Source organism: Calypte anna, chromosome 1 (genome assembly GCF_003957555.1).
Source record: "Calypte anna isolate BGI_N300 chromosome 1, bCalAnn1_v1.p, whole genome shotgun sequence".
In the NCBI taxonomy this organism is placed as follows: Eukaryota; Metazoa; Chordata; class Aves; order Apodiformes; family Trochilidae; genus Calypte; species Calypte anna.
Genome location: NC_044244.1, coordinates 134,255,311 through 134,279,941, shown reverse-complemented (window position 1 = coordinate 134,279,941; position 24,631 = coordinate 134,255,311). Strand labels below are relative to the sequence as shown.

At 41.3% G+C, this 24,631-nt stretch overlaps 1 protein-coding gene across 1 annotated transcript in view; it reads left to right on the top strand.

Annotated features, from left to right (window-relative positions):
* AFF3 (AF4/FMR2 family member 3) overlaps nucleotides 1-22,225 on the top strand; it is a 333,963-nt gene extending 311,738 nt beyond the window's left edge. Inside the window, exons 16-22 of the mRNA XM_030454711.1 lie at nucleotides 8,291-8,354; nucleotides 11,169-11,305; nucleotides 13,940-14,011; nucleotides 16,370-16,463; nucleotides 20,404-20,453; nucleotides 20,588-20,802; nucleotides 22,104-22,225. Coding sequence (XP_030310571.1) covers nucleotides 8,291-8,354; nucleotides 11,169-11,305; nucleotides 13,940-14,011; nucleotides 16,370-16,463; nucleotides 20,404-20,453; nucleotides 20,588-20,802; nucleotides 22,104-22,225 — 754 coding nt within the window. The remainder of the gene's footprint in view (nucleotides 1-8,290; nucleotides 8,355-11,168; nucleotides 11,306-13,939; nucleotides 14,012-16,369; nucleotides 16,464-20,403; nucleotides 20,454-20,587; nucleotides 20,803-22,103) is intronic.
* Nucleotides 22,226-24,631: the final 2,406 nt, after the last annotated feature.

Genomic DNA, 24,631 nt, shown 5'->3' with positions numbered 1-24,631 from the left:
CGTGAGGAATACACATTCCCCCAAACTTGTATCAGATTCTTTCCTGGTCTTCTAGTGCCTGATTATGATTTCTTTCAAATCCTATGATGACTGAAGTTTCTTAGAATGGTGTTGCAGGCCAGAGCCCTGGAAAGAGTGTTTCAGGATCAGCGTCTCCTTTCAGTGATAATTCATCCATTGACTCAGATTTCACAGGTACTGCCATTCAACAGTTTCACTTACACCTCAGCTTCTCACTCACCAGAGATGGCAACACCAGAGCTGGCTTCTACGTAGTCCCTCTTCTAGAGTGGTGCCTCTGCCTTTGGTTTTCAGCTGCTTCTTGGGAATTCAGGGTGTGATTCTGTGGCACTTTAAAACAATACAAATCTGGACTACTGTGGTCTTGCCCTCTCTCCCTTCTTGTGACTGTAAAGGCTTTCACCCTACCTTTGACTAAAATTAGTTGATTTCAGATTATCTATTTAACATAATAGATATAGAATTCTTGTAATAATGTAAGAAAAGAGACACAATTGTAGTTTATCTGCAAGGATGTAATGTTTTCCACCTGTGCTTTTAATACAGGACCTTAAGTGCCTATTGTTAACGCTTCTTTCATTTCTTTCTCATGTACACTTTGCCCTTGCATGTTTTAGTCTAGATACTGATTTCACATAGATATTGTCAAGGCATTAATCTGGGTCATGCCCAGCAATTTGTAGAGGATTTTAAGTCTCTTTCTCGGTCTCTTGTATTTCACTAAATTGATGTGGTTATTCTGGGGGATTTTGCATTTTTGACAGAATAGGAATCCCCACTTATTTTATCTCTCTTCATTTAATTTAGAGTAGGTGCCAGGTTTTAATTTTGTCTTCTATCTTTCACAATAGCAACTCTCTCTCTAGGTATCTGTATTATTCATCTATTAATTTAACTTACAATGTTGACCTTGTTATACTAAGCCAAACAAGATACTAGCTGTGTAGTTGTGCAATTGAGTAATTTTTTCTTACATTTGTCCTGACTCCAATCCAATTCTTTGTTCCTGTCTTTCTGAAATGCCTATAGCAGTATCATTTAAATGGGTCACAAATACTCTCTCTACCCTCTCCTCTTATTTGCTCTTCTGCTGAACTTCCCAGGCTTGCTGAGTCTGCCATAATGAGCACGAAATTCCCATCACTGGGTACCCACCTTATGCCATACCATGGGCTCTCATCCATCCTGAGTGCCATGCTCCAGACACAGCAGTGACATATCCCAGAAATCAGCATTTATTTTAAGCTGTGTAATGGGCAGGAGGCTATGATACCCTGTAGGGGAACAGTAGTTTTATAGTAATACCTGCTCCCCAGCTTCAGCTCTGTCCTTTACCCCCAAGATGACCATCCTTATCTGGGTCCCAGCATGTTAGACATGCTCCTGTCCCAGTATAAAACAGCAAATAGGCAGGGGTTTAGACACCTAGCTTTCCCTTGACATAGTTTTCATGTTCTTATAGGACTTTCTTTGGTTCTTGGAAAGTTTAGGCCTACTGGCACATCTTCAAAACTTCACATGGGCCAACCCTGGAAACACCAGTTTCTTCTGGTTTGCTCCTAACTCTGATCAAATTTTAAAGTTGTTATTTCACTGTTCTGCTGCCTTCCAGCACACTCACTTTTTTAGGGTCTAGATTACTAAAGTTGTAAAAGTGGTCTGATATTCAGAATTATGATTTAAGAGGCTCTTATTACGTGCAATTGTTGTACACTGAGGAAGCACTAGTTTGTTTTTTATAACACTTCAGCAACATTATCTCTGAAGGGTATTATAGTATGCACTTGGGTACATTTATGATGTTTAATTGAACTTTTATTAGGTTTTTTAAATGTATCCTCATAAAGCACCATACCACCATAAGAAATAATGTACAAGTGGTAGATTATGTAAATGAAGCAGAAAATGCTATAGTTTAGTGTTTAGTTCATATAAAATACAAAAATTAGATGAAAAATGTGGTTTTGAATGCAGTTATAATTAAAATTGTATATTGGAGTCTAAGCTACACCCTACTCTGTAAATATGAGTGGTTGCCCTGAGTTTCAAGGAGATTATGTTGCAGTAGATGCAGATAAATTACTGTACAGAGTAAGGCTTTTATTGATTCACTTTGATTCTCTTCCCTTTTTTTTTTACTGCCTGAGTTTACATTTTTGCAATTATCTGTTAAGCTGGAGCAAATTAAATTCAGAGAAGTCAGCGAAAGACAAAGGTGGCAGAAATGCCCTGTAGTGGCGCCAACCTAAATAGGGTGAGAGAGGCAGAAACACACAGACAGAGGAGCATTTCACCTGGGTAATGGTAACACCACTCTTAGGAGCTCAACAGCCTGGGAATTCCCAAAGGCTGCTTCTGGAAGAAGGGTAATTACCATGCCCACAGCCATCTCCCCTCACGCTGCGATCCCGCGCAGCAGAACAAGGGATGGAAACGCCGTCTTTCCTGCTGGCTTTCGACAACCTCCCAGAGAAAGTGGTGGCAAAGCGAGTGGGAGAAATTCTGGACAGTAGCAGATTGTCTGATAAATTTCATCCTGGATTCAGCCACAGCCATGCTACTGAGGCTGCCCTTGTCAAAGTCATAAATGGTTTGAATGCCGCGGCTGAAAAGGAAGCCTGGCCTTGTTTGTACTATCAGATCTAGCCATGGGGGGGTTATTCTGTCAAAGGCTGGATTCTGTTGCAGTGCCTAGGTGACTGGTTGGTGTTGACTGAGAATGTGTTGAAATGGTTCCAATGGTACTTGATTGCTTTCCCCAATCAACATCAGTAGGGTAAATTCTCCTCGAGAGCAGCCAGTTTCACATAATGACACTTGATCCCAGGGAGAATTCACCAGTGGTCTGGCTTCGCTGGCACTGATGCTTTAGACTCTTTCTCTTGCCTTTCAGAGAGATATATGAGATGCATTAGAGCAGTGTATTAGAACTCCTTTTTGGCTTTGTTGAAGATGACTATATTTCTCGAAGTACCAACAATCAGATATTCAGAAACAAATGACTTTCTTGTGCAGTCGAGATTATTAATAGAGATAAAACACTTGTTTGTACCTGTTATTTGAAGTCAGGCTTCTTTTTTTTATTTATTTTTTTAAAGAGGCCTGAATTCTATTCGTAAATCTGGAATGACAGTGCTGACACCAATGGATATGTAGAGTTGTAAATAACTTTAAAAGGAGAATCTGACTCAATTGTCTGAAAACCAGAAGTCACTGAATAACTTTCTGGGAGACTTCAGTTTACATTCATGACCAGTAACTTTTTTAGCCTGACAAAGAGACTCCAGTGCTGCTTCTACTACTTATATCCACCCCAGTTAAACCAGTAGTTTGGTACCATTTTAAGCCTATATAAATTTTCTCTATTCCCTGGTTTCTCAGGCTGTAGCCAGGCTGTGATCTGCAGAGGGAGTGAAGACTTTAGACCAAAACTTAAAAGGGCAACTAGCCTCAGATCTTTCTGAATCTCATCAAGGGGAAAACAAACTCAAGATAACTTTCATTGATGTCATAAAGTATCTAAAATTTGCATGCAATCAGATTACCTGCAAATTCTCCAGCCTGAGATTACTGCCATTTTCACTAAATAGGCCAAGGTACAGAGGAGATTTGGATGAAGCTCTGAGCTTGTAAGAGATATGAGTTCTCAGTCATTGTAACTTAAGTGTTTATGAAATCAGAATATGACTATATGACTTAGGAGCTTCTTAGATACAGTGGGGAAAAAAAGCATTACAGTGTGAAAAAATAAAAATTTTAAAAATAATTGATTTATGCAGCAGCCTTCTCACATGTCCATGAGCTGAGGTAACCTGTTATCTTCAAACAGCCTATACAAAGGGTTTATTTCCTGTTTTGTTTTGGTTTTTGCTTTATGACATAATAATTTATACCGGCATTCTGAATTTTAAAAGACAAATTATGTTCATGTGCAACGGGAACCTAAGCAAATCTGAATTTGAAACCTTTCTTTTCCATTAAAAAAAAAAAGCAGAAAATAATGAAATGCAAGCATATCCATATTTTGTTACTAAAATGATGTAAGAAATGTATGCAATCTGCATAAAGATACATTAAATCTATAGGACCTTCCAGTTTTCCATTTTCACCCAACACGCCCCTTAGCAATCTGAATAGGAAGTTTACTAACATGTGGGGATACACTGAAGAATAGTATTTCGTAGGTGACACAAAGTAACCAGAATTTGACTTGGCATGTTTATTAATACTCAGTTTAGGAAACTAGAAGAAAACATACCCAATTATTCCTAATTTTTTTTAGGAATCCTCTGATTTGTGAATCAATCTGGTATGGTATCTTTCCTTTGGAAATATGTAAACATTTGCACTGAGAACATGCCTTGCTTTGAAATCAGCTTTTAATAGTTTCATTTTTATATTAGTCTTCCAGAAAAACAATTGGACTTGGTACAAACTGATGATTTAAGTTTTTGCATGTTGTTTTGTGGGCAGGGCCCTCAAAGGAGGCTTCTTGGTTCAGTAATGTGCATGCTTCTTGCTAATAATTTCATTGTTAATCGTAGCTTGGGAGAATAAATCCTGCTACAAGGTGGAAAACATTTTGCAATTAGCTTAAAAATAAGTAAATCATTATTAGAATTGTGTTCCCTCACTTTTTACAGTCTCTTACCATGCTCCAGACAAGCAAGTTAGACACACAGTCCTGGCTGAAGGGAAGGAATGTTGCAAAGAGTGTATTTTAATGACCTGAATTTGAAAGTATCATGTGCAGGTTCATCACTTTGATCATTTCAGGGAACTGAGACCACTCTTTTATTAATTTACTCTTCTTTGCTTTGTTTTTTGACCCTTCCTGGTGAACCACCTTACCAAGGCCGTTGCAGTGGATGAAGAGAGAGAGGGCTTAATATTTTTTTAGAATTCTTATAATTGTTCTGGCAAGTAGTTATTTTTCTGCATCAAGCTAACACTGTTTCAGTCTCTGATACTACATAATTGACCATGAACAAATCCAGATGGCTTGTATGATTAAGATAATGTTTGCAACTTGATGGTTGTGAGGTGCTGGGACACAAACTTGTCCTTAATCGCCTTTCTCACTGACTAGCTAGAGTAAGCTGGGGAGAAATTCCACTCTTGAGGGAGAATAACATTTTAGAGTTGAAGCAAAGTAACTGTTTTTCTTCATATCAACAAGCTTTTTATGGCAGAGGTCATTCAAAATTAGCCAGACTTTGAGTCTTATTTCCATCTAGTGATATTCAGCCTTTCTTCTCTTCAAAATCAGGTTGAGTGATCTTCTGTGATGAAATTCAGCGTCCTTGAAACTGCGTGCACAGAAGTAGAAAGAAAGGGACTAAGTAAACACACTGCCAAGTGTTTTATAGCCTGGAGGAAGTGTATGTGGCTGTCCTCTTCTGTCAAGAAGCTCCCCCTTGCTCCCACTGATCTCAGTTATGGATCTCAGCATGTTCTTACTGCTTTCAGCAACAATGTTTTACTCATCCATCCCACTGACTCCAGTGTTTAGATCTGTATCTTCTCTGACTCACGCAAAACATTTTTTTTAAAAGTGTGCTGAGAAATCCCTATTAAACAAACCAAAAAAAATCAACCAAAAAAAACCTTAGTGAGGATTGTGTAGTGGTTTGGGCTGGGATAAAGTCAATTTCCTTCCTAGTAGTTTGTATGGTGCTGTGTTTGGCATTTGTGACCAAAAAAAGTGTGTTGATAACACAGGGGTGCTTCAGCTATTGCTGAGCAGAGCTCACACCGTCGGAGCCTTTCCGGTTTCTCCCAGCACCTCACCAGCAAACCAGCTGGAGGAGCACAGGGAGTTGGGAGAGGACACAGCCAGGACAGCTGACCCCCAGTGACCAGAGGGCTATCCCATACCATAGGACATTATGCTCAGCAATAAAAGCTGGGGGAAGAAGGAGAAAGAGGGGCTGTTTAGAGTGATGGCATTTGTCTTCACAAGTAATTATTAAGTGTGATGAAGCCCCTCTTTCCTGAATATTAGCCTGTTGATAGGAAGCAGTGAATGAATTCCTTATTCCACTTTGCTTTACCCATTAAACTGTTTTTATCTCAACCCACAAGTTTTCTCACTTTTGTCCTTCCAATTCTCTCCCCCATCCTGCTGAGGAGAGTGAGCAAGTGGCTGTGTGGGGCTGAGCTGCCAGCCAGCATTAGCCTACAGCATATTGCTGAGTGGCAATAATGCCGTATCATTTATAACAAACACCAAGCACTTCAAAGCATGAATGGTAAAAACATCAGGATTCACACTGACTACTCAGGAATATCTCATTTTCATTAGATAAGGGCAAAAGGATGACACTCTAAGGGCTCTGCAGAGGGACCTGGACAGACTGGAGAGTTGGGCTGATTCCAATGGGATGAGGTTCAACACAGCCAAGTGCCGGGTCCTGCACTTTGGCCACAACAACCCCATGGGGAGCTCCAGGCTGGGGACAGAGTGGCTGAGAGCAGCCAGACAGAGAGGGACCTGGGAGTCTGGATTGACAGGAAGCTGAACATGAGCCAGCAGTGTGCCCAGGTGGCCAAGAAGGCCAATGGCATCCTGGCCTGTATCCGGAACAGTGTGCCCAGCAGGTCCAAGGAGGTGATTCTGCCCCTGTACTCAGCCCTGGTGAGGCCACACCTTGAGTCCTGTGTCCAGTTCTGGGCCCCTCAGTTCAGGAAGGATATCGAGGTCCTGGAGTGGGTCCAAAGGAGGGCAACCAGGCTAGTGAAGGGACTCAAGCACAGATCCTATGAGGAGGGGCTGAGGGAGCTGGGGCTGTTCAGCCTGAAGAAGAGGAGGCTCAGAGAAGACCTCATCGCTCTCTACAACTCCTGAAAGGAGGTTGTAGCCAGGGGGGGTTGGTCTCTTTTCCCAGGCAACTCTCAGCAAGACAAGAGGGCATGGTCTTAAGTTGTGCCAGGAGAGGTTTAGGTTGGACATTAGAAAGAATTTCTTTACTGAGAGAGTGATCAGACATTGGAATGGGCTGCCCAGGGAAGTAGTGGATTCTCCGTCCCTGGAGATATTTAAAAAGAGACTGGATGTGGCACTCAGTGCCATGGTCTGGTAACCGCAGCAGTAGTGGATCAAGGGTTGGACTTGATGATCTCTGAGGTCCCTTCCAACCCAGCCGATTCTATGATTCTATGATTCTAACTGTTTTGCAAAGCAAAGCTTCCTTCTCTGAGAGAGACAAGGACGTTTCATTAACCGCGGTGTAAACTGTGGAGATCCAGGACATATTTTAGCCAAAAAGGGAAAGAGAGGTGCCATGTCCCATATATATGAGATTGGAAGAATCTGCAGGGTCAGGAAATACGAAGACTTTCATGAAAGTCAATAACTGGACATGTAAGGCTATGGCCTGAAATTACACAGGAAATGTGTCACCACACTTAGCCACGGTGACTAAGAAAGGTGCAACAGGGAGAGCTTATGGGAGTAGGTAAAAAAATTTCCTCCAGCCATGAGGAGCTCACCAGTTACCACTGAGACATCAGGTTATTTTTTTCAGTTTCAATGGAAATGGGTAAGTCTAGATCAGAAATGGAGTTGTGGATTTCAGCACAGAAGCAGCAGTTGAATATGTGCCCTGCAGTTGTTAGGTCAGGTAGGTTAAGGAAGGGATGCAGTCTCTGAGATCTGTTTGAGGAGAAATCAATGGAGGAATTGGCACAAACAATGCCAGAGGAATTGCAGCAGGTGGCCCAGCACTGAGTCAGAGATGAACTCCAGGCAATAAAAGTAAACAGCACTCACAGTTTGCTTACAGATATGAGGGGGGAAAGGGGTGAGATGGTAGTTGTGGGGGCAAGCAGGTTCGATGTTTGTTTTTAAAGTGTAGAGATTGTTTTGAAAAGAGGAGGAAGCAAAGCAAAAGACAGTGTACAGAGAGGAATAGAAAAAGAGGTAAGCCAGCACCGGGGAAAGGAGAAGATGGAATAACTTGTTCCACTTAATGCTTGCATCCATTTTGCAGATCAAAATTCGAAAAGCAGTTTATATAATCCATAAAAACACATTTTGGTAGCTTTTTTTTTTTGCTTTGAATCACTGACTTCTAAAGAATGAGAACAGCCATAAATGCTATTGTCTCCACAGGCAGCAATTCGGAAATAGAAGGTGCATTGTTACATGATAAATGTATTTTCTTCATACAAAATATTTGTAAATCAGGTTTAAAATAAGGAAAAAATACCTTGAAAATACTCTGCATGTCAGACAATGGTAAAATGTCTTCTTATTTTTCCCTGGTAGGCCACGCAATGCAGATTACTTTATGCAGGAAGCTAAACGGAAGAAGCATAAAGCAGATGCAATGGTGAGAACATTTTCTTTCCAGTTATGTTGCTCCAAATTATTTTTTTAATGCATTTTCTTCATCAGCGCAGTATTGCAGGGGTAATTATAAAATCTATTATAAGCATGGCTAGGCCTGTTAAATTAAGAAATGTTTATATAATCAAATGTTCATAGCCCAATAAACTATGACTTAACAAATAATGACTTACTGAGATAAAGGCCTGGATAAATAAAATTTTCCATTTATTCCTTTGTTTTAATTAGTAACTATAGCAATGGAGGCTGTGTAAGGGATCCACATATCTGTCTTCTCAGTTTAACTAGCTGGCTGGGTTCTATAATTGTATCCCCAAATTTGGCCTGGTGGCTGAGGTATTTGTACTTTTTTTAAAGAGTGTTGGCTCTTCAGTGCAGAAAGAATCCTGGTTTCATGGCAGACCTCTCCTAATATAATCAAAAGCATACAAGGAATTTGTGTAACCCTAGAGAGACACCTCGCACACAAAAGACTGGTACAACAAACAGATTCTTGACCCTGGCTTTGATCTGTTTAAAAATACAGCTTGTAAGAACCTCTTGAAAAGGGGGCATCTGGGTTTATGTGGAAGATGATTGTCTTTCCAAAGAAATGAGGGCAAAGAAGTATGCAGGAGCTCTTGTTTCGCCATCTCTCAGCTTTCTCCAAGGCTACGACTGTCCAGCACTATGAATAAGCTAGAACATCCTTAAAAACATTAGGCCCCTGGTGTGGCAGACACAATATATGGGGTGGTACCCTTTGTTAATATGGCTATCTTGCAGGTGGGAATATCTTGCAAGCTTCAGTTCTGCCTTGCTCTATCAGACAGGCACATTTTGTCACAGAAGCAGAAAAGAAGAAAGGTAGCTCAGAGCTTCTGTTTTTTAAGCTCTCTCAGCTGCACAGAGTGTAAAAAAGGCCAAGGAAGAAGAAGCAGGCCCTTAATGTAGGACACTAACACTTTATTAGCACAAATTTCCATGGTTTATTCAGTTCCCTATTACTCTACAGTGAGTCTTAAATCAGAAAATACTGTGGAAAAGTACAAATGGTGCATTTTAGTGTGTTGTTTAAACTTAATTGAAAAAAAAGAGAACAGAACAACCACTTAATATGCAAAGGAAATTCTTAGCCTGAAGAGCAATGTTTTTATGGTAGACTCCCAAAAACAGGAGGTGCAGCATTGTTGTGTGTTGTGCCACTGGTTTCCTGAATGAATGTCGCTTGGGCACAATTTAAATAGCCTCCCATCTATCTTAAGTTGTGCCAGGGGAGGTTTAGGTTGGATATTAGAAAGAATTTCTTTACCGAGAGGGTGATCAGGGATTGGAATGGGCTGCCCAGGGAAGTAGTGGATTCTCCATCCCTGGAGATATTTAAAAAGAGACTGGATGTGGCACTCAGTGCCATGGTCTGGTAACTGCAGCGGTAGTGGATCAAGGGTTGGACTTGATGATCTCTGAGCTCCCTTCCAACCCAGCCAATTCTATGATTCTATTCTATAATTAGGGGATTGAACATCCTTCACACTCAGCTTCCACACACAGAGACCAGCACCTTACTTACACCTTGAGAATCACTCTCTGCAGGTACTTCCTCACTGACTGTGTCAGGATCCTGGCCATATTGCCAAAGTGCCTCCACACACTTTGAATCATCTTGCTGGGCTCAATACCTCCTACTCTGGCACCACAATGCCTAACAGGCACTTAGAGTGAGCAGCCTGGAAATTACTCTAAGTGTCTCTGCTCAGCTTTAGTCCCCCACCTGTGAAATTGGGATAATAGCACTTCCGCCCTCATAAGAGCATTGGGGAGAGAAATATAATAAAAAGTTTGTGAAGTTCTCTGGTATGATCACAATGGGAGTCATATAAGAACCTAAAATAGATTGAAGCCAGTGTGCCATTCCAAAGCTACTATTTAAAATCTTTATCCCTTGGAAAAAAATAAGGTCCATTAACCTTTCACTGTGTGCATCAGATTTCAGCCAAATGCATCCAGTCCATTAATGGGCTTTATGTACCACAGGAGTTCTGACTGAAGGAAAGAAAAGTCAGGACAGGGAGGTATTAGTGTGATTCATCTCTGTCCACATCAGAAATGAAATTCCCAGAGCACCTAAGTGGTACATTTATGAACATAATGTGTATATTTGCATATACACTGTCATTGAGGACATCTGTGTACAACTGTCTGTGTAAATACAAAAACACACAGAGTCAAAAAAAATAGTGAAAATAGGAAAAGAAATGGGGCAAGGAAGAAAGATAGTAGGAGAAGCTGTAGGATCAGGGCCACCCCTGAAAGAGGAGGATGTAAAAACCAAACTGCTGACAAGAAGAGAGGGTAGGGATAAATAATATGAGTTAGCAGTCAAAGTATTATTTCTCATTCTCTTAGTTCACAATAGTCATTACCTTTGTGTGTTGGGTGATGAAAAACTACATTTGCAAATGTGTGAAATCCTTTTTAATGAAAGATAGAGCAAAATGTCTGATGAGTTTGTGTAATTTCTAGTACCAGAAGCACTTTGACAAAGATCTGTCAGGAATTTCCCAGGAAGAGTTGATCTCTCTTTGAAATGTGGACCAAATGACATCTTGTAGACTTTTCCAGCTCTACTTTCTGTATGTTATGATTTTCACTGATGCACAGGGCTTGATGAGTTTTAGCTTTCTCATAGGAAAATTTGTGAATCTGAAGATATACCAACTTGCATCAAGTTTACAATTCATGTTGACAAAATCTCATCAAATGCAACCATATCTTGATGATTACACTATTTCTCTATGTCCTTATTTTTTCCCTCTAGGTGGAAAAATTTGGAAAGGCACTGAATTATGCAGAAGCAGCACTATCATTTATTGAGTGTGGAAATGCGATGGAACAAGGCCCAATGGAATCTAAATCTCCTTATACAATGTATTCAGAAACAGTTGAACTCATCAGGTAGGAAGGAAAGAGATAATCTCTGGGGTTACTCTGTTTGTGCAAACATGTTCATCTGCATTATCACATAATTCCCTAGATACAGTAAAAGAGGAGAAGCAAGTGCCTGGTCAGTCATATGTAAAATGTATGTATAATTTGTGATTTCTATGGAAATGAAATAAGGAAAGTCTGTAGAATGTAAAAAAAAAACTTTTTTAAAGTCCCAAAGCTTTTCATATTACTTCAGTTGCAAATTACTTCAAGAGCTTCCTGGTATAAGTCCCATGCTATTCAAAAGGGAAAAAGGTGAAAGAGACCTGGGGGTCCTGGTAGACAAGAGGATGACCATGAGCCAGCAATGTGCCCTTGTGGCCAAGAAGGCCAATGGCATCCTGGGGTGCATTAGAAAGGGTGTGGTTAGTAGGTCAAGAGAGGTTCTCCTCCCCCTCTATTCTGCATTGGTGAGGCCGCACCTGGAGTATTGTGTCCAGTTCTGGGCCCCTCAGTTCAAGAAGGACAGGGAAGTGCTTGAAAGAGTCCAGCGCAGAGCTACTAAGATGATTAAGGGAGTGGAACATCTCCCTTATGAGGAAAGGCTGAGGGAGCTGGGTCTCTTTAGTTTGGAGAAAAGGAGACTGAGGGGTGACCTCATCAATGTTTTCAAATATGTAAGGGGTGAGTGTCAGGGAGATGGAGTTAGGCTCTTCTCAGTGGTGACCAGTGATAGGACAAGGGGTAATGGGTGTAAATTGGAGCATAGGAGGTTCAATTTGAATATTTGAAAAAATTTTTTTACTGTAAGGGTGACAGAGCCCTGGAACAGGCTGCCCAGGGGGGTCGTGGAGTCTCCTTCACTGGAGACATTCAAAACCTGCCTGGACACGTTCCTATGCGAAGTGCTCTAGGTGGCCCTGCTCTGGCAGGGGGGGTTGGACTAGATGATCTTTCGAGGTCCCTTCCAACCCCAAGGATTCTATGATTCTATGATTCTATGATTCTCATGGAGTGGTAGCTGACAAAGTGCTGCAACATGTGTAACAGTCACCTGAAAGAAGATGTGAACAGTGTTAGAAAAATGGACACTGAAGGTTGGCTTGGTGTGCATGCTGCTACTGCAGCCAGAGGAGACCCAAAAACAGTCCAGCTCACACCAAAACTACCCCTACCTTAGTCACCTCCATGGCTCTCCAAACGTGACAGTCTAGAATTCAGTCCCACCCTCGGTCCCTATAAAGAAAGTTTTGTTTGTCTCTTAAGCCCTTTCCTCCTTTATAGTTGGTGCTAGCAGTTAACATTATTGACAGTGTCAGCAGAGAACACAAAGGTCAAAATAATCCCAGCAGCTGAGTGACTCTCTCCACCAGAGGGTGAGCACAGCCACACCAGCAGGGAAAGCTGCAGTGTCAGTGACCATCCCATCAGTCCTCCTAGGGACTGTCAGCCATGCAGCTCCCGTCAGGAATAAGGTCATAGGAAGTAAAATGTTTTAATTGCTAATCTTATTTATAATGGAGCAAAGCTTCTAAAACAACTGCATTCTTTTGGACGCTGTGTTAATGCAATGATTTTCTCACATGTTAACAATTATATTGGCATTTTATTCTGTTCAGGGCTTTCTTCTCATGCGTTTCGGTGGATTGAGGCCAGATTTCTAACTGGAAAGTTGTTAAACAAAATCAGTTTTTTTTTTTTCACTAAGAAAATTGTACATGCCATTTCTGCAATTCTTTTTTTTATTTTGTTTTTCAAAAGGCAGGAAATTTTTTTGCCTGCCTTGTCTTTTCTTATGATAGTAAATACATGGCTCTAACTCTGGAAATGAGTTTTGCTTGTAGTTCCATAGTTTTCAATAATGTGTGTAGCTGTGGTCATGTTGTAGTGTGAATTGCTGTTGATCTCACTTTCTGTAGCTCAGGAAAATAAGTGGTTTACTAGGTATTCCTGTTGAAATACAGTGTTCGTACTGGATATTTGCATAGGTATCAGTATTAAAGTTTGAAAGAAAAGATAAGAGAAAAACATAAGCAGATAATTATGGGGAACAGGTATCTTTCTGGAAGCAAGCCCCAAAGTGCTATGTGTTGTCCTAACCTTGTCCATTGTTCAGGCATCCAGCTGGAAGCCCAGATTTCCAAAAACTAATTTGTGATTGCATAGCACATACAGACTTGAAATAGCAGTGCTACCTCTATGGATGTTTAATATTTATAGAATTTGAATGTAATGTCATATGAACATAAACAGCTCTGAGCCACATGTCCCCCCTCAGCAGATCTGGGTAGAGGAGCTCAGAACTGGCAGGGTGAGGGCAGCACCAGCTTCAAGGCAAGCTGTCTGCCTTCAAATGCTATGAAAAGCTTTCTGCATGAACTCTGTGTGACTGGGAGCAGTCAGAGGTTATTTTGGTAGGACTGCATCACCTCACCAGCCAGGCTCCCCCCCCGGACTGGTGGATGTTCAAGGGAGCCACTGTGGTTTAAGGAGTGCAGGGAGGCACTGCAGCAACCAGAAAAGCAAATGTATGTTTGATAACATGAGTAAATACAGATAAGGGGGCAGATCAATTTGTATCAAACAGCTTAGCACTCTGTTCAGTAATATAAGGCTGTCTCAGTTAACTCACATTGACCTTTTTTTTTCCTTTTGCTTAAGGTATGCGGTGAGACTAAAAACCCACTCAGGCCCCAATGCCACACCAGAGGACAAACAGCTGGCAGCATTATGGTTAGTAAATGAAGATTTCCTCAAAAGGCTTCTTTTCTGCATTGAGACAGTCCTTGAAAATCAGATGCTGGACACAGCCAAATAGGATCATTTTCTCTCTTGAAATTAAGAGAACACTCTGCTCTAGGAAGGTCCAGCCCTTGTATCTCTGTACCAGATCTGCGTTCTGTCTCCGTAAATAAGCAATTCATACTTATTGACTGTGACAGAGCAGCTATGGCATGTCAGCATAATTAATTTTTAAATGCCTGATGGTTTGTTGTTTTTGTGAGTGATGTACTTTTGTACCAATAGCTTGGTAATTTCTTTTGTGACTGACATTTTAGGCTCAATAATCATAAAGTATATTTATATTACAGGGAGGGAGATGTGGCAACGGTGATAATTAAGCCTCTTGGATTACCTTCTAAATTGAGATCTCTAGAGATATATGCACACACCTTGGATTCTGTGGGATGGTTGCAGATTGCAGAACACTAAAATGTTACTGGAGTCAAATTTTAATTTAATATCTATGTAGCTTATACTTTAAATACCTATTACATGGTTACTGATTCTCAGTAAGTGGACATTTGCAATCAGCAAGTGTGTTTTGAACATCTATTAGCCATCTGTTAAAAATCCAAATTATATGTGTCTTTACTCTTGATAAATAAGGAGTTCTAATTAATCATTTGTATAAAAACAACACAAATATTCAGAGATGCAGACTATATTTTTTTTAAATGCCCTTTCTTTGTCACTGGTTCGCTGTGCCACCAAGAGGAGCAAAGAATGTATTAATGGCAAGGGATTTTATATCACTTACGTGCAAAAAGGGCTAAAGAACAGTTAGAACAAAGCAAAACAAAACAAATAAAGGTTGCTGAGAACTGCTGGAGCGCTCTGGTGTGTGCAGAGCAGCATCCAAATTCATGGAGCTGCTGCATCTGTTTCGGCAGAAAGGTCAGGGCGAGGGAAAGCAGACGGTGCCTTCCTTCCCTGGGCAATGAATAGCAATCCTAACTCACCGTCTGCCAGCCAGCAGATGAGCTGACACCATTTGCATATGCGCTGTACCTGTGAAGGTGACAGAGTGAGAGTTATGGTGACTGCGAGGCCACCGCATCCTCTGGCTGCTCCCAGCGCCTCCCGGGAAGGCTGCCAGCCAACTCCTCTTCTCCTAAGGAGAGACTGTCCTCCAGCGGACAAAGGCAGAAATTCACCGTCTGTTTTCAGGGCAGGAGGCAAACGTGCCGAGAAGCCCTAGCTGGGATTTTTTTTTTTTAAAAGAGCTTTCATAATTGGAGGGGGTTGCTGAGTTTTGGGCCGCTCCTAGGTTCGGGGAGATGGGGAGCACTCTGGGTTTCCAAACTCCAGACGTCTTCTGGTGCTTCAGGTTGGCTCTGAGATCAAACACTGCTTTTTAAAATAAGGCTTCTGCTGTCAAAGGAAAAGCGAAACGCACCAGATTTTTGTTTCAAGAACTGTGTTAGTGTGTGGAACAATCCCATTCCTGCCAATAAAAAAGCTTGGTAGGAAGAGGTGATGGTGAGTCTGGTTTTGGAATACAGAGCAGTGCACCCAAAGCCAGTAGTGAAGAAAAGAGTTCGTGTATCTTGATCATCACTTATGTATGTTAATAGCTATTACTCTAATTCAAATATATAGCATTAAAGGTGTGTGGCCCTCTATAGACCAATGAGGGACATGAGGGTAGACAGTTCCAATACAGCACATCAAGTTTTTCAGCCCACTGCAGGTTTCCCCTGAGGAACAAATCAGACGTGGTCTAGAAACAGTCTCCAGGCTCCAACCCAATCTCCATTTTGGTTTTTCACAAAGGAGCTTGGCCAAGGAAATTCTGGCAGGCACAGGGTTTTCCCTGTTTCCCAGCTATCTCTGGAAGAGTCCCAAAATACACCTAGAATGACTCTACTTCATTATACAGGCTGTTGTAGTAAAGCCCCAGGATAACATACCCCAAAAGGCTGCCTTAGCATTTACAACAAGAACCACACACAAAATGCATACACTGTGTTCCAGGCCTGGAATGACCTTTCCATGGGAGAGGCCTTTGGACAAGTGTGCAGACTTCAAGTCAGAGTCAAGGCCTGGGAACCCAGCAAACTCTGCTGAGTATGGTTTGTTCAGTACCTCACTGGTACCATTTGTCAGTGTGACCTGTTCTGGCTGCAGTACCCAGTTCTACTCATGAGCCCACAGCAAAGTGTGGAGTACTGTAAACAAATGGTGATAATAACAGTAAGCAAGGTGCTGTCAGCCTTCTGCTGCATGTTAGTTTGAGAGCTTAAGACAATTTGTTGTGATTACTGCTCAGGGGGCACGCTTTACCTTCTGTTCTCCCTTTTGTTGCAGTTACCGCTGCCTGGCCCTTCTCTACTGGAGGATGTTTCGGCTCAAGAGAGATCATGCAGTCAAGTATTCAAAAGCACTTATTGAGTATTTCAAGGTGCATTCTTTATGATGTTTTAAAACCAGTGTGTCACTACAGGAAATACAGCTTATTACTAAAACAGTAGTTGTGCTGGGCAGAGATCTTCCCCAGTGAAGTCAGTGGGATTTTCCCATATACTCCCATGGCATCACCTGACCTCTTGTCAGTTCTGTTGTCTTCACAAGGCCCCCACCTTGCAATATACACGTCACCTCCCTTCATGAAGGATGAGAAATTTATTGTTCTAATAAACAGCTATTTTCAGGCTACTTTTGGTTGATTTTCTAGTGCTCTCCAGCTCTGTTGTGAATAGGTTTTGCAGATCTTGCTCTAGAAATCCACCCCAGGATTACGTTTCCCACTAGACTACCTGTGAGCTGAACACTTTGATTTAGAGCAGTCCTTAGCTGCAGGCCTTCCACTCAGCAGCATCCCTAGGTAGGACAGTGTAGTAGGACAAGGAACTGGCAAACAGCCCATGCTGACTTCAGTGGGAGTTGTACAAAAGCTTTGGAGGGCAAAAAAAAAAAAACACCTGCCATGTATTTGACATGGCACCACTGGCTTCCCCTTCCCGCTTTGCCTTAACTGCTTCTGCTTCTGTTTTCAGCTCTCTGCCAGGCCCAAATCCTGCTTATTTTGAACAAGTCAGGAAGCAATTCAAACCATTCTAGTGTATTTTATTTGACAGGAAACCTTCCTCCGCAAAAAAGGTGGAGCCTACCTATCAGTCAGTCCTCCCATCCAGCATTTGATCACAAAATTAGCCTTATCTTTTTAAATAAAAATAAAAAATAACAAATAACATAAAAGTTCTATAAGAAAAACTGTTTGGTGGGGCCTGAATAGCCATTAATCTTTGAATTCACAGCTCATCCGTTGGTGTTTTCATGCAGAGGGAGGTACCTTGAAATGAAAACCATTCTTTATATTTTGTTCATTGAAAAATTCAAATACAAACATGAACGCTCATTACCAGCTTCTGAACACATGAAAACAGTGAAAGAAATTGACAGATTCATTATTGTCAAACTGACTTTAACTGCTTTTTAAAATCTAGCAATATATAATTCAATGTGTTACATTTCTCTAACAATGACTTGATTTCATGGGAAAGAAATATGTTCACTTTACTTTTCTTTACCAGTCCAGAGACTATCTGCATTAAAAACAGGATGGTCAGGTTTTAAACTCTGTAAAATGTCTCTTACTTGTAGATAGAAACTGTTTCACAATAAGCAGAAAATGGATTAACACTTAGCTAGGACAAGCTTCTTTTTTGCAAAACTCCTGCAGATATAATGGTAGCATAGTTTCACATTAGGAAATTTTCATACATTTGAAAGTAAAAGAAAAAAAAATCCATTTGCTATAATTTTCAGTGGAAAACAAGCCTATTCTCCACTCATTTCATATTTGGTATCTAAATCTTTCAAAACCAAGTGACATGAAATGCTGACTGCATTAAGAACTTCCACACATATTATCAATCAAAGAAAGATTTTAAACCTTGTCACACACGTTTGCAGGGAAAATTAGAGACACTTTTCCTTTAGAAAAGAAAAAAAAATATTATTTAAATCTCCTTTTAAGTATTTTATTTCTGTTATTTAAAAAAATTAATGCAGCAGAGAATTAAAAAGAAGCCACAGATATTTAGGAGCCAGAAACATTTGAAAGCATAAAGAAACCAAGAGAATGGATAGCAGCAAGCAAACTGGGATAAGAGATGGTCCCTTACCACATTGCACTCTTAGGAATCTTTACCCTCACCTTTCTGGTGCAGAAGTGAGAGGAGGCAGGAGTAATATACTGTAAAGGTGAGAAAGAAGTGTGTGGAAAGTTGTGCAGTAAGGCAAAGACTGGTTAAGTTTAAAGTATCCTCAATTCCACGTCAGTTTTCCTATTCTTCAGCCCTCTTAGTCTGTAAGTAAATAACACATACTCAGTTTCCATTTCACTAGAGAGATGAAGGCCAGTAGTTCTGAGATAGTTCAGAAAAGAAAAGAAAAGAAAGGGGAAAAAAAAAAAACCCTGTGGGACACTCCAGAGCTTATTTTTCATGACACTTACCTGGAATGTAGAAGATCCAGTGTCAAAATGCAGGAAGAATGCCAGGGCAGACACAGCACTGATGTGATTGATCACTGGTGAAATACAGTCGGTGTGGTGTGTGCATGAGAGATGTGAGAACACAAGAACCAGTTCAAAGAACGTGTCAAAACTGAGAAAACAAACTTTTTGAAGAGAGGCCCATGAGATGTGTCCAGCTTACTGCATAGCAGGTGAAGGGAGGATGTGATGATTGTGTATGGCAGCAGAGCTGATAATACCAGACAACATGCAGTTTTGCTGGCCTTGGACCAGCAAAATCCAAAAGCTAGCACTGAAGTTAAGAAAATTCAATCTTGAAACCCCAAAACAGAATCTGTTTGTGTATGAGGTCTGCTAAACATTAGAACAGGATGCAGGAGAACAGGGAGGATAAATTGTGTCTTAGGATTTCTATATGACTATCCATCCTTTTTAAAAAGGCTAAATCAAATTAAATTAAGAAAAGTAATTTATCTTCTGGTAAAAGTTCCATGATTGGTGGAAAAGGGAAACTGCAGATTGTCCTGGAAGATTGTTCCTGGCCTTGAATCTGTGAAGCTCTGAAGCCCCTTGTGTATTAATTTTTTCCTTCCTAAGCCATGGGAGACGAAGAGTTTTCACACTGGTCTTAGCAGTTTAACACAGCACATTGTAACTCCTGCAGCTTGCTACACCTGCAGCCTTGCATATAAAAAATATCCATAAACAGATCTTGAGCTGCAGGACTTGGTCTCCCATGGTTGTCAAGAAGGAAGGGTTCATCACCAGCACACATTTATCTGTATGTATGGCTTTGGGAAAGGGTGCAAGGAGATCTAAAGAATCAGAGAGTGACCATTGCTGAATATGAGGCTGCAGATGGGATGGTCTTGAAAACTTTTGTTTTTCCTTAGCCTCCTGCTTTTTACACCCTTCTTTCTTGCAGTCCAAGAATTAAATCGGTCACTGCACTTGAGAGAGGGGGAAGAAGAGGGTTTTTTTCACAAGTCTAATGGGCAAGAACCCATCAGTAAATTCCCACAAGCTTTTGGAGATCACCTACTAGGATCATGTTACTCAGTTTCCATTATTGCAGGCACCTGAATTTCCCTTGCTCTGTCAGAGTAGTGGTTGTGCAAGGCAATCTCTTTTCAACCAAGGGAATTCTTTAGCCTAAGCACAGCATACCAGTGAGAGTCTTAGTGGCTGCGGATATACAAGAGATCACATAAAATCACCTAATGCACCCTTCCGTGGGGTTCTGAGGAGCCCTTCATCTAGAAAAAACACCATTCTACAGTGGCAGTCTTTCTGCCCTTGTGAAAGCTGCCATATTCAGACCAAAGGGAAGAACCCCAAGAGGAGCAATCATGAGAGATGTTCTTTAGGGCCATGGTTAAAACACCCACTTGAGGTGGGAGAGCTCCAGATTCACATCCCTATGGTCAGCCAGGCTGAGCAGACTTGCACAGTCTTGCAGGTCCTAGGAGAATGACATTTGTCCTTGGAGGCAGGAGCATGGATGAAAATCCTTCTAGTTTTCTCTCTCACAAGAAATTCCAGCCTAAACCTCACAGAGTCCTGTCAGCACTTTCTTCTAAACTCCCAAGATTTCTGTGAAAAGTTTCAGTTTCAACTGACATATTTTCCTAATCATGTTTTCCTCATCCAAAGGCATTCAGTATGATTTGAGTCTGTGCAGCAACACTGCTTCATCCCAACTCCAAATGTGGCCGAGTGGGTCTGTTACATCATGTAACTTGAATACTCCTATCTGCATCATTTTTTTCTTTACCTTTCTTTACTTTTATATTGTTTTATGTTCTTCGGTTCATAGTCCTATGTAAATTATATGCATTGTGGATTATTTTTTCCTTTACAGAATTCATCAAAAGCTGCCCAGAACCCATCTCCTTGGAGTGCCAATGGAAAGTAAGTTCACAGATCACACAGAAACATCAGATTGGCAGTCAGAAATTACATTTTCTTGCCTGCAGTATGTGCTGATGCTCTCATGCTTTTAACCTGATCACCTTTTAAGTAACTGTATTAACATCTGTTTCCAGGAGCACAGGAACCCCATCACCTATGTCCCCTAGCCCTTCTCCAGTCAGCTCTGTAGGATCCCAGGGGAGCACAGGGGCCCCTTCCCCATCTCCTATCATCAGCATCCCACAGCGCATTCATCAGATGGCAGCCAACCACGTCAGCATCACTAACAGCATCCTGCACAGCTATGACTACTGGGAGATGGCTGACAACTTAGCCAAGGAAAACAGAGGTGAGTGAGTCAGGGTACTGGATTATTCTAGAAGGCTGTCACATGATTTTGATCGGGAAAATAACTATTTTGATAGGAATCCTGTCTGAAAAGTAGGACTGCAGAGGTTATTTTTAATTTGGTCGGCTCCTAGTGTGTTCCAAAACGGTCCAAAAAGGCAGGTTTGATGGCTGACTCACTCAGAAGCATCTAAGTTTTTGCTTTATTTGGCTGGTCAGGACTGGTGACAGGCAGATCATGTAGCTGTGAGTAGCACTCACTGTTATCTGGGTCAGTCTGGAGAGAAAGCTTGTGGAAGGCAAGGCAGCTTCCTGCCCCCAGAAGCCATGGAGCTGGATGGGACCACATCAAAAAACAGGAGCACACTTCTTTTCTGCAGAAGAAATAGCCAACCCCCTAGCCCTCCCCACATCCAAGCTGACACAGATGGGAATAAGGTGCCCTTCTCCCTTTTCAAAACAAACTTTTCTCAGCTGAACTGGTTTCTGTGAGGAAATGCCTCAGCATCTATTTGATGATTGAAAGCATTCCTTGGTTTTCAGGCTAAATTATATTTTTAAGGCAGGGACCTGGGCAGAATTCAAATCAAAATGAGGTGAGATGCTCATCTCCCTTTACAGTTGATGTAGTTTTGTTGAATACTGACAGTAGAGTTCAGAGATCCATTCTGGTCACCCTGGAGGGGAAACAAGCATAACATTTAGTTGTCTAACAATAGCTGGCAAATGCCATTTGGTGTATCCTTTCTTACATTGCCACTCCTGTACATCCTGTGTTAGAGCTGCCAGTCCAAGGTATATGGATCATCTGCCTGAGAGCATCTCAAATGGACACTGCATGCCTCTAAGTAGGCTACAGAATTAAGTCCCAAGTGGCTATTTAGCTAAATTACTCTTTAAGCTGGGTTGACCCTGTTGTCCAGGCCTCTATTTGTCTGTCACAGTAGCTTAGATATCTAACATTTGTTTAGAGAGGCACTTCTGTGTAGGTTTTTTGATTTAGTCGCCCTTAATCTCAAATCTTGCCCAGCATCTGTTTGCTTTGTCAAGACTCAATGGAAATTAATGAAAAGCAAGGCCAAAGAACTCGATGTTTTGTTCTTTAAGAAGAAAATTGTTGTGCATCAGCCTGTAACATCATGAACCACAGGGCTTTAAAATTAATCTCACCAGCACTATACTTTCATTCCCATGAAACGTTCAGCTCAACTCAATTTGCAAGAGAATAAAATCTATTGAAGGGTGACAAGTAGCAAATACAGCTTTGCTCTTCTGATGCTGAATCTTTTTTTTTCCCTGCAGATTTTTTTAATGACTTGGATGCATTGATGGGACCCATCACCTTGCACAGCAGTATGGAGCATTTAGTTCAGTACACTCAACAAGGACTTCACTGGGTGCGGAACAGCGCTCACTTGTCATAATGACTGGGTGCCATTCACATGGACAGTGTACCTTGCATGGATAATTCAGTTATTCTGGACACTGTGCTACAGAAATAGTCAACCACAGCATTGATCCAAACAAAGGTGAATATTTCTTCAGTCTTGAGTAAAATTTTTCTGAGCATAGACACGTATGTGTGCGTATGTACAATATACGGTGATGTCTCTTCAGAATGAGTTGTTCTGTGCCACTCTCCAAACATTTCCTAGAAATCCTAGGAAGAACTGATCTTACTGCACAAAATGTACCCTTTCTATTCTTGTCCTGAAAAACAAACCAAAATCTCATGGGTTAATTGAACCGGCTGCAATAAGCACAGATGCCTATTCAGGAAAGCTCTCAATAGAATCTTAGCTTTAAGCTTGCACTGAAATCCTGTTGACTTCAGCAGAGCTTGAGCACATACATCAGGGCTTTCCTGAACTGGATTGAATGAGGGCAAATGGAGAACTTCTACTGCAAGCATGGACACGTCACAGAAGTTTCAGTATTAATGTGCCATCTCCCTGTACCTTCCTCACTGGGAGACACAAAGAAGTTGTGTAGTCTGCATTGAGAAAGACAGCATTCCTTCTTGTGCAATAAGTTTCAACAATTTGCATGCATATCTTTATCTCCTGTCTTTTAAAATAATTTTACCTCTTGTTCAGCTCTTCACCAACAGTGTAATCTACAGTATCGAGGAAAAGACCCCAAACAGATATGCTGATAGCAAGAACTTAAAATAGATGGTCTGAAATTGCATCCTGTTACTGACAGTAAATAGATAAATGAAAAAAATAAGGCAAACTGCAATCCACTTAGTAAAAGAAAAATGCATTAATTTCTGCTGTATATACACAGAGAGACAGAGAGATATCTGTAACAGTTGTTGACTTTGCATGGGAAAGCTTAATACCACAGATTCTGACTTTCATATCTTTCTCATCTATCAGAAGCTTGCAGCATTTTCTTCTAGGCTGTATGGGAGCATTACATGCAATTTCCTTTATCTGGGAAGCTGAGTTTTCTGCTCATCAGGCTAAGAACTGTTTCCTATCATAATCCTCTAACTCCTCATGCATAATCCTCAGATAGGCTTTAACATTTCTTGACTTATGGGATGTTTTCCCTTCCTGTTGACAGGCTGTGTTTTTCATGCCAAAGGAATAAATCCCACAATAATTGGAGTTTAATTTGGGTCAGATGAGGTCAAGGCCAGTTCATATCAGCTGTGCTTGCTTTCAGTGCATTTTTCTTCATTTTCAGTGGTTTTCACATATCTCATTTTCTTTTTCTGTATTGGAAATGTAATTTTTTTGCAATCAGATTTGCAGCCTTTACTCAAGTCAGCAGCTCTGGTGACTCTCAGTGGATTGTTCTTGTCCAACTCACTGGTTGGACCTTTTGTTGTTTTCTGATCTAGTTTATGTATATGTATATATCAGTACAAAAGACTCCTTCAGTATCAGATACAATTAGAAGTAGCCAAGACATTGATGGTTGATTGATTGGTCTTTGCTTCATTTTTTTCTCTCTCTCCCATTTTTTGAAGAGCTGCATTTTGACAAAAAGATGCCAAACAATGAAGCACGTTTTCCCAGTAAAACATCTTTGGTAGCACAGGATGTATTTACCCTGTGGTAAAGAGGGACTTGAGAGCACACTGAGCCCTGTGTACCTGTATTTTTTTGTTGAGGCTACTTACCATAACTACAGCTACTGCTCAGACTTGGAGCATTCACCCTGTTCATTGAAGCAGCTCAGCAGGGTAGCTACCAAGGGACTGCACAGCCCCAGGCCATCCTGGGCCAGGATTTATCATAAAACCATAGAATGTCAGGTTCCTGACATGGGACCTCCAGGATCATCTGTTTCAACTCTTCTAATATTGTTGTTATTATGATCTGTCCCAGCTGAGACTTAAAACTTTCCAAAGTGGGGGAATCCACCACTTCCCCTGAGAAGCATTTAGGCAGCAATGGGCACATAAATCACATAAAGCACATAAAATAAAGAGGAGAGGTGAAATAGTCACCAGCAGTGCTAAAAAGGCAGAGGTTCTCAACACCTTCTTCACCTCAGTCTTTACCAGTGCTGTTAGGTCCCAGCCCATAGGAACAGAAGTTCAAGTTGATGCATCCTTCACTGCCATCAGTGAAGGAAGAGTTGGTGTATCAACTATTACAAGAGCTTGGCCTGTCCAATCAGTGGGTCCAGGAGCCCTCCACCCCAGGGTGCTGAGAGAGCTGGCTGATGTCATTGGGAAGCTGCTCTCCATAACCTTTGAGAAGTCATGGAGATCAGGAGACATCCCTGAAGGCTGGAGGAAAGCTTATGCCACCCTCATCTTTAAGAAGGGCTTCAAGGAGGACCCAGTCAGTCCCTGTGTGCCCATTGATGCT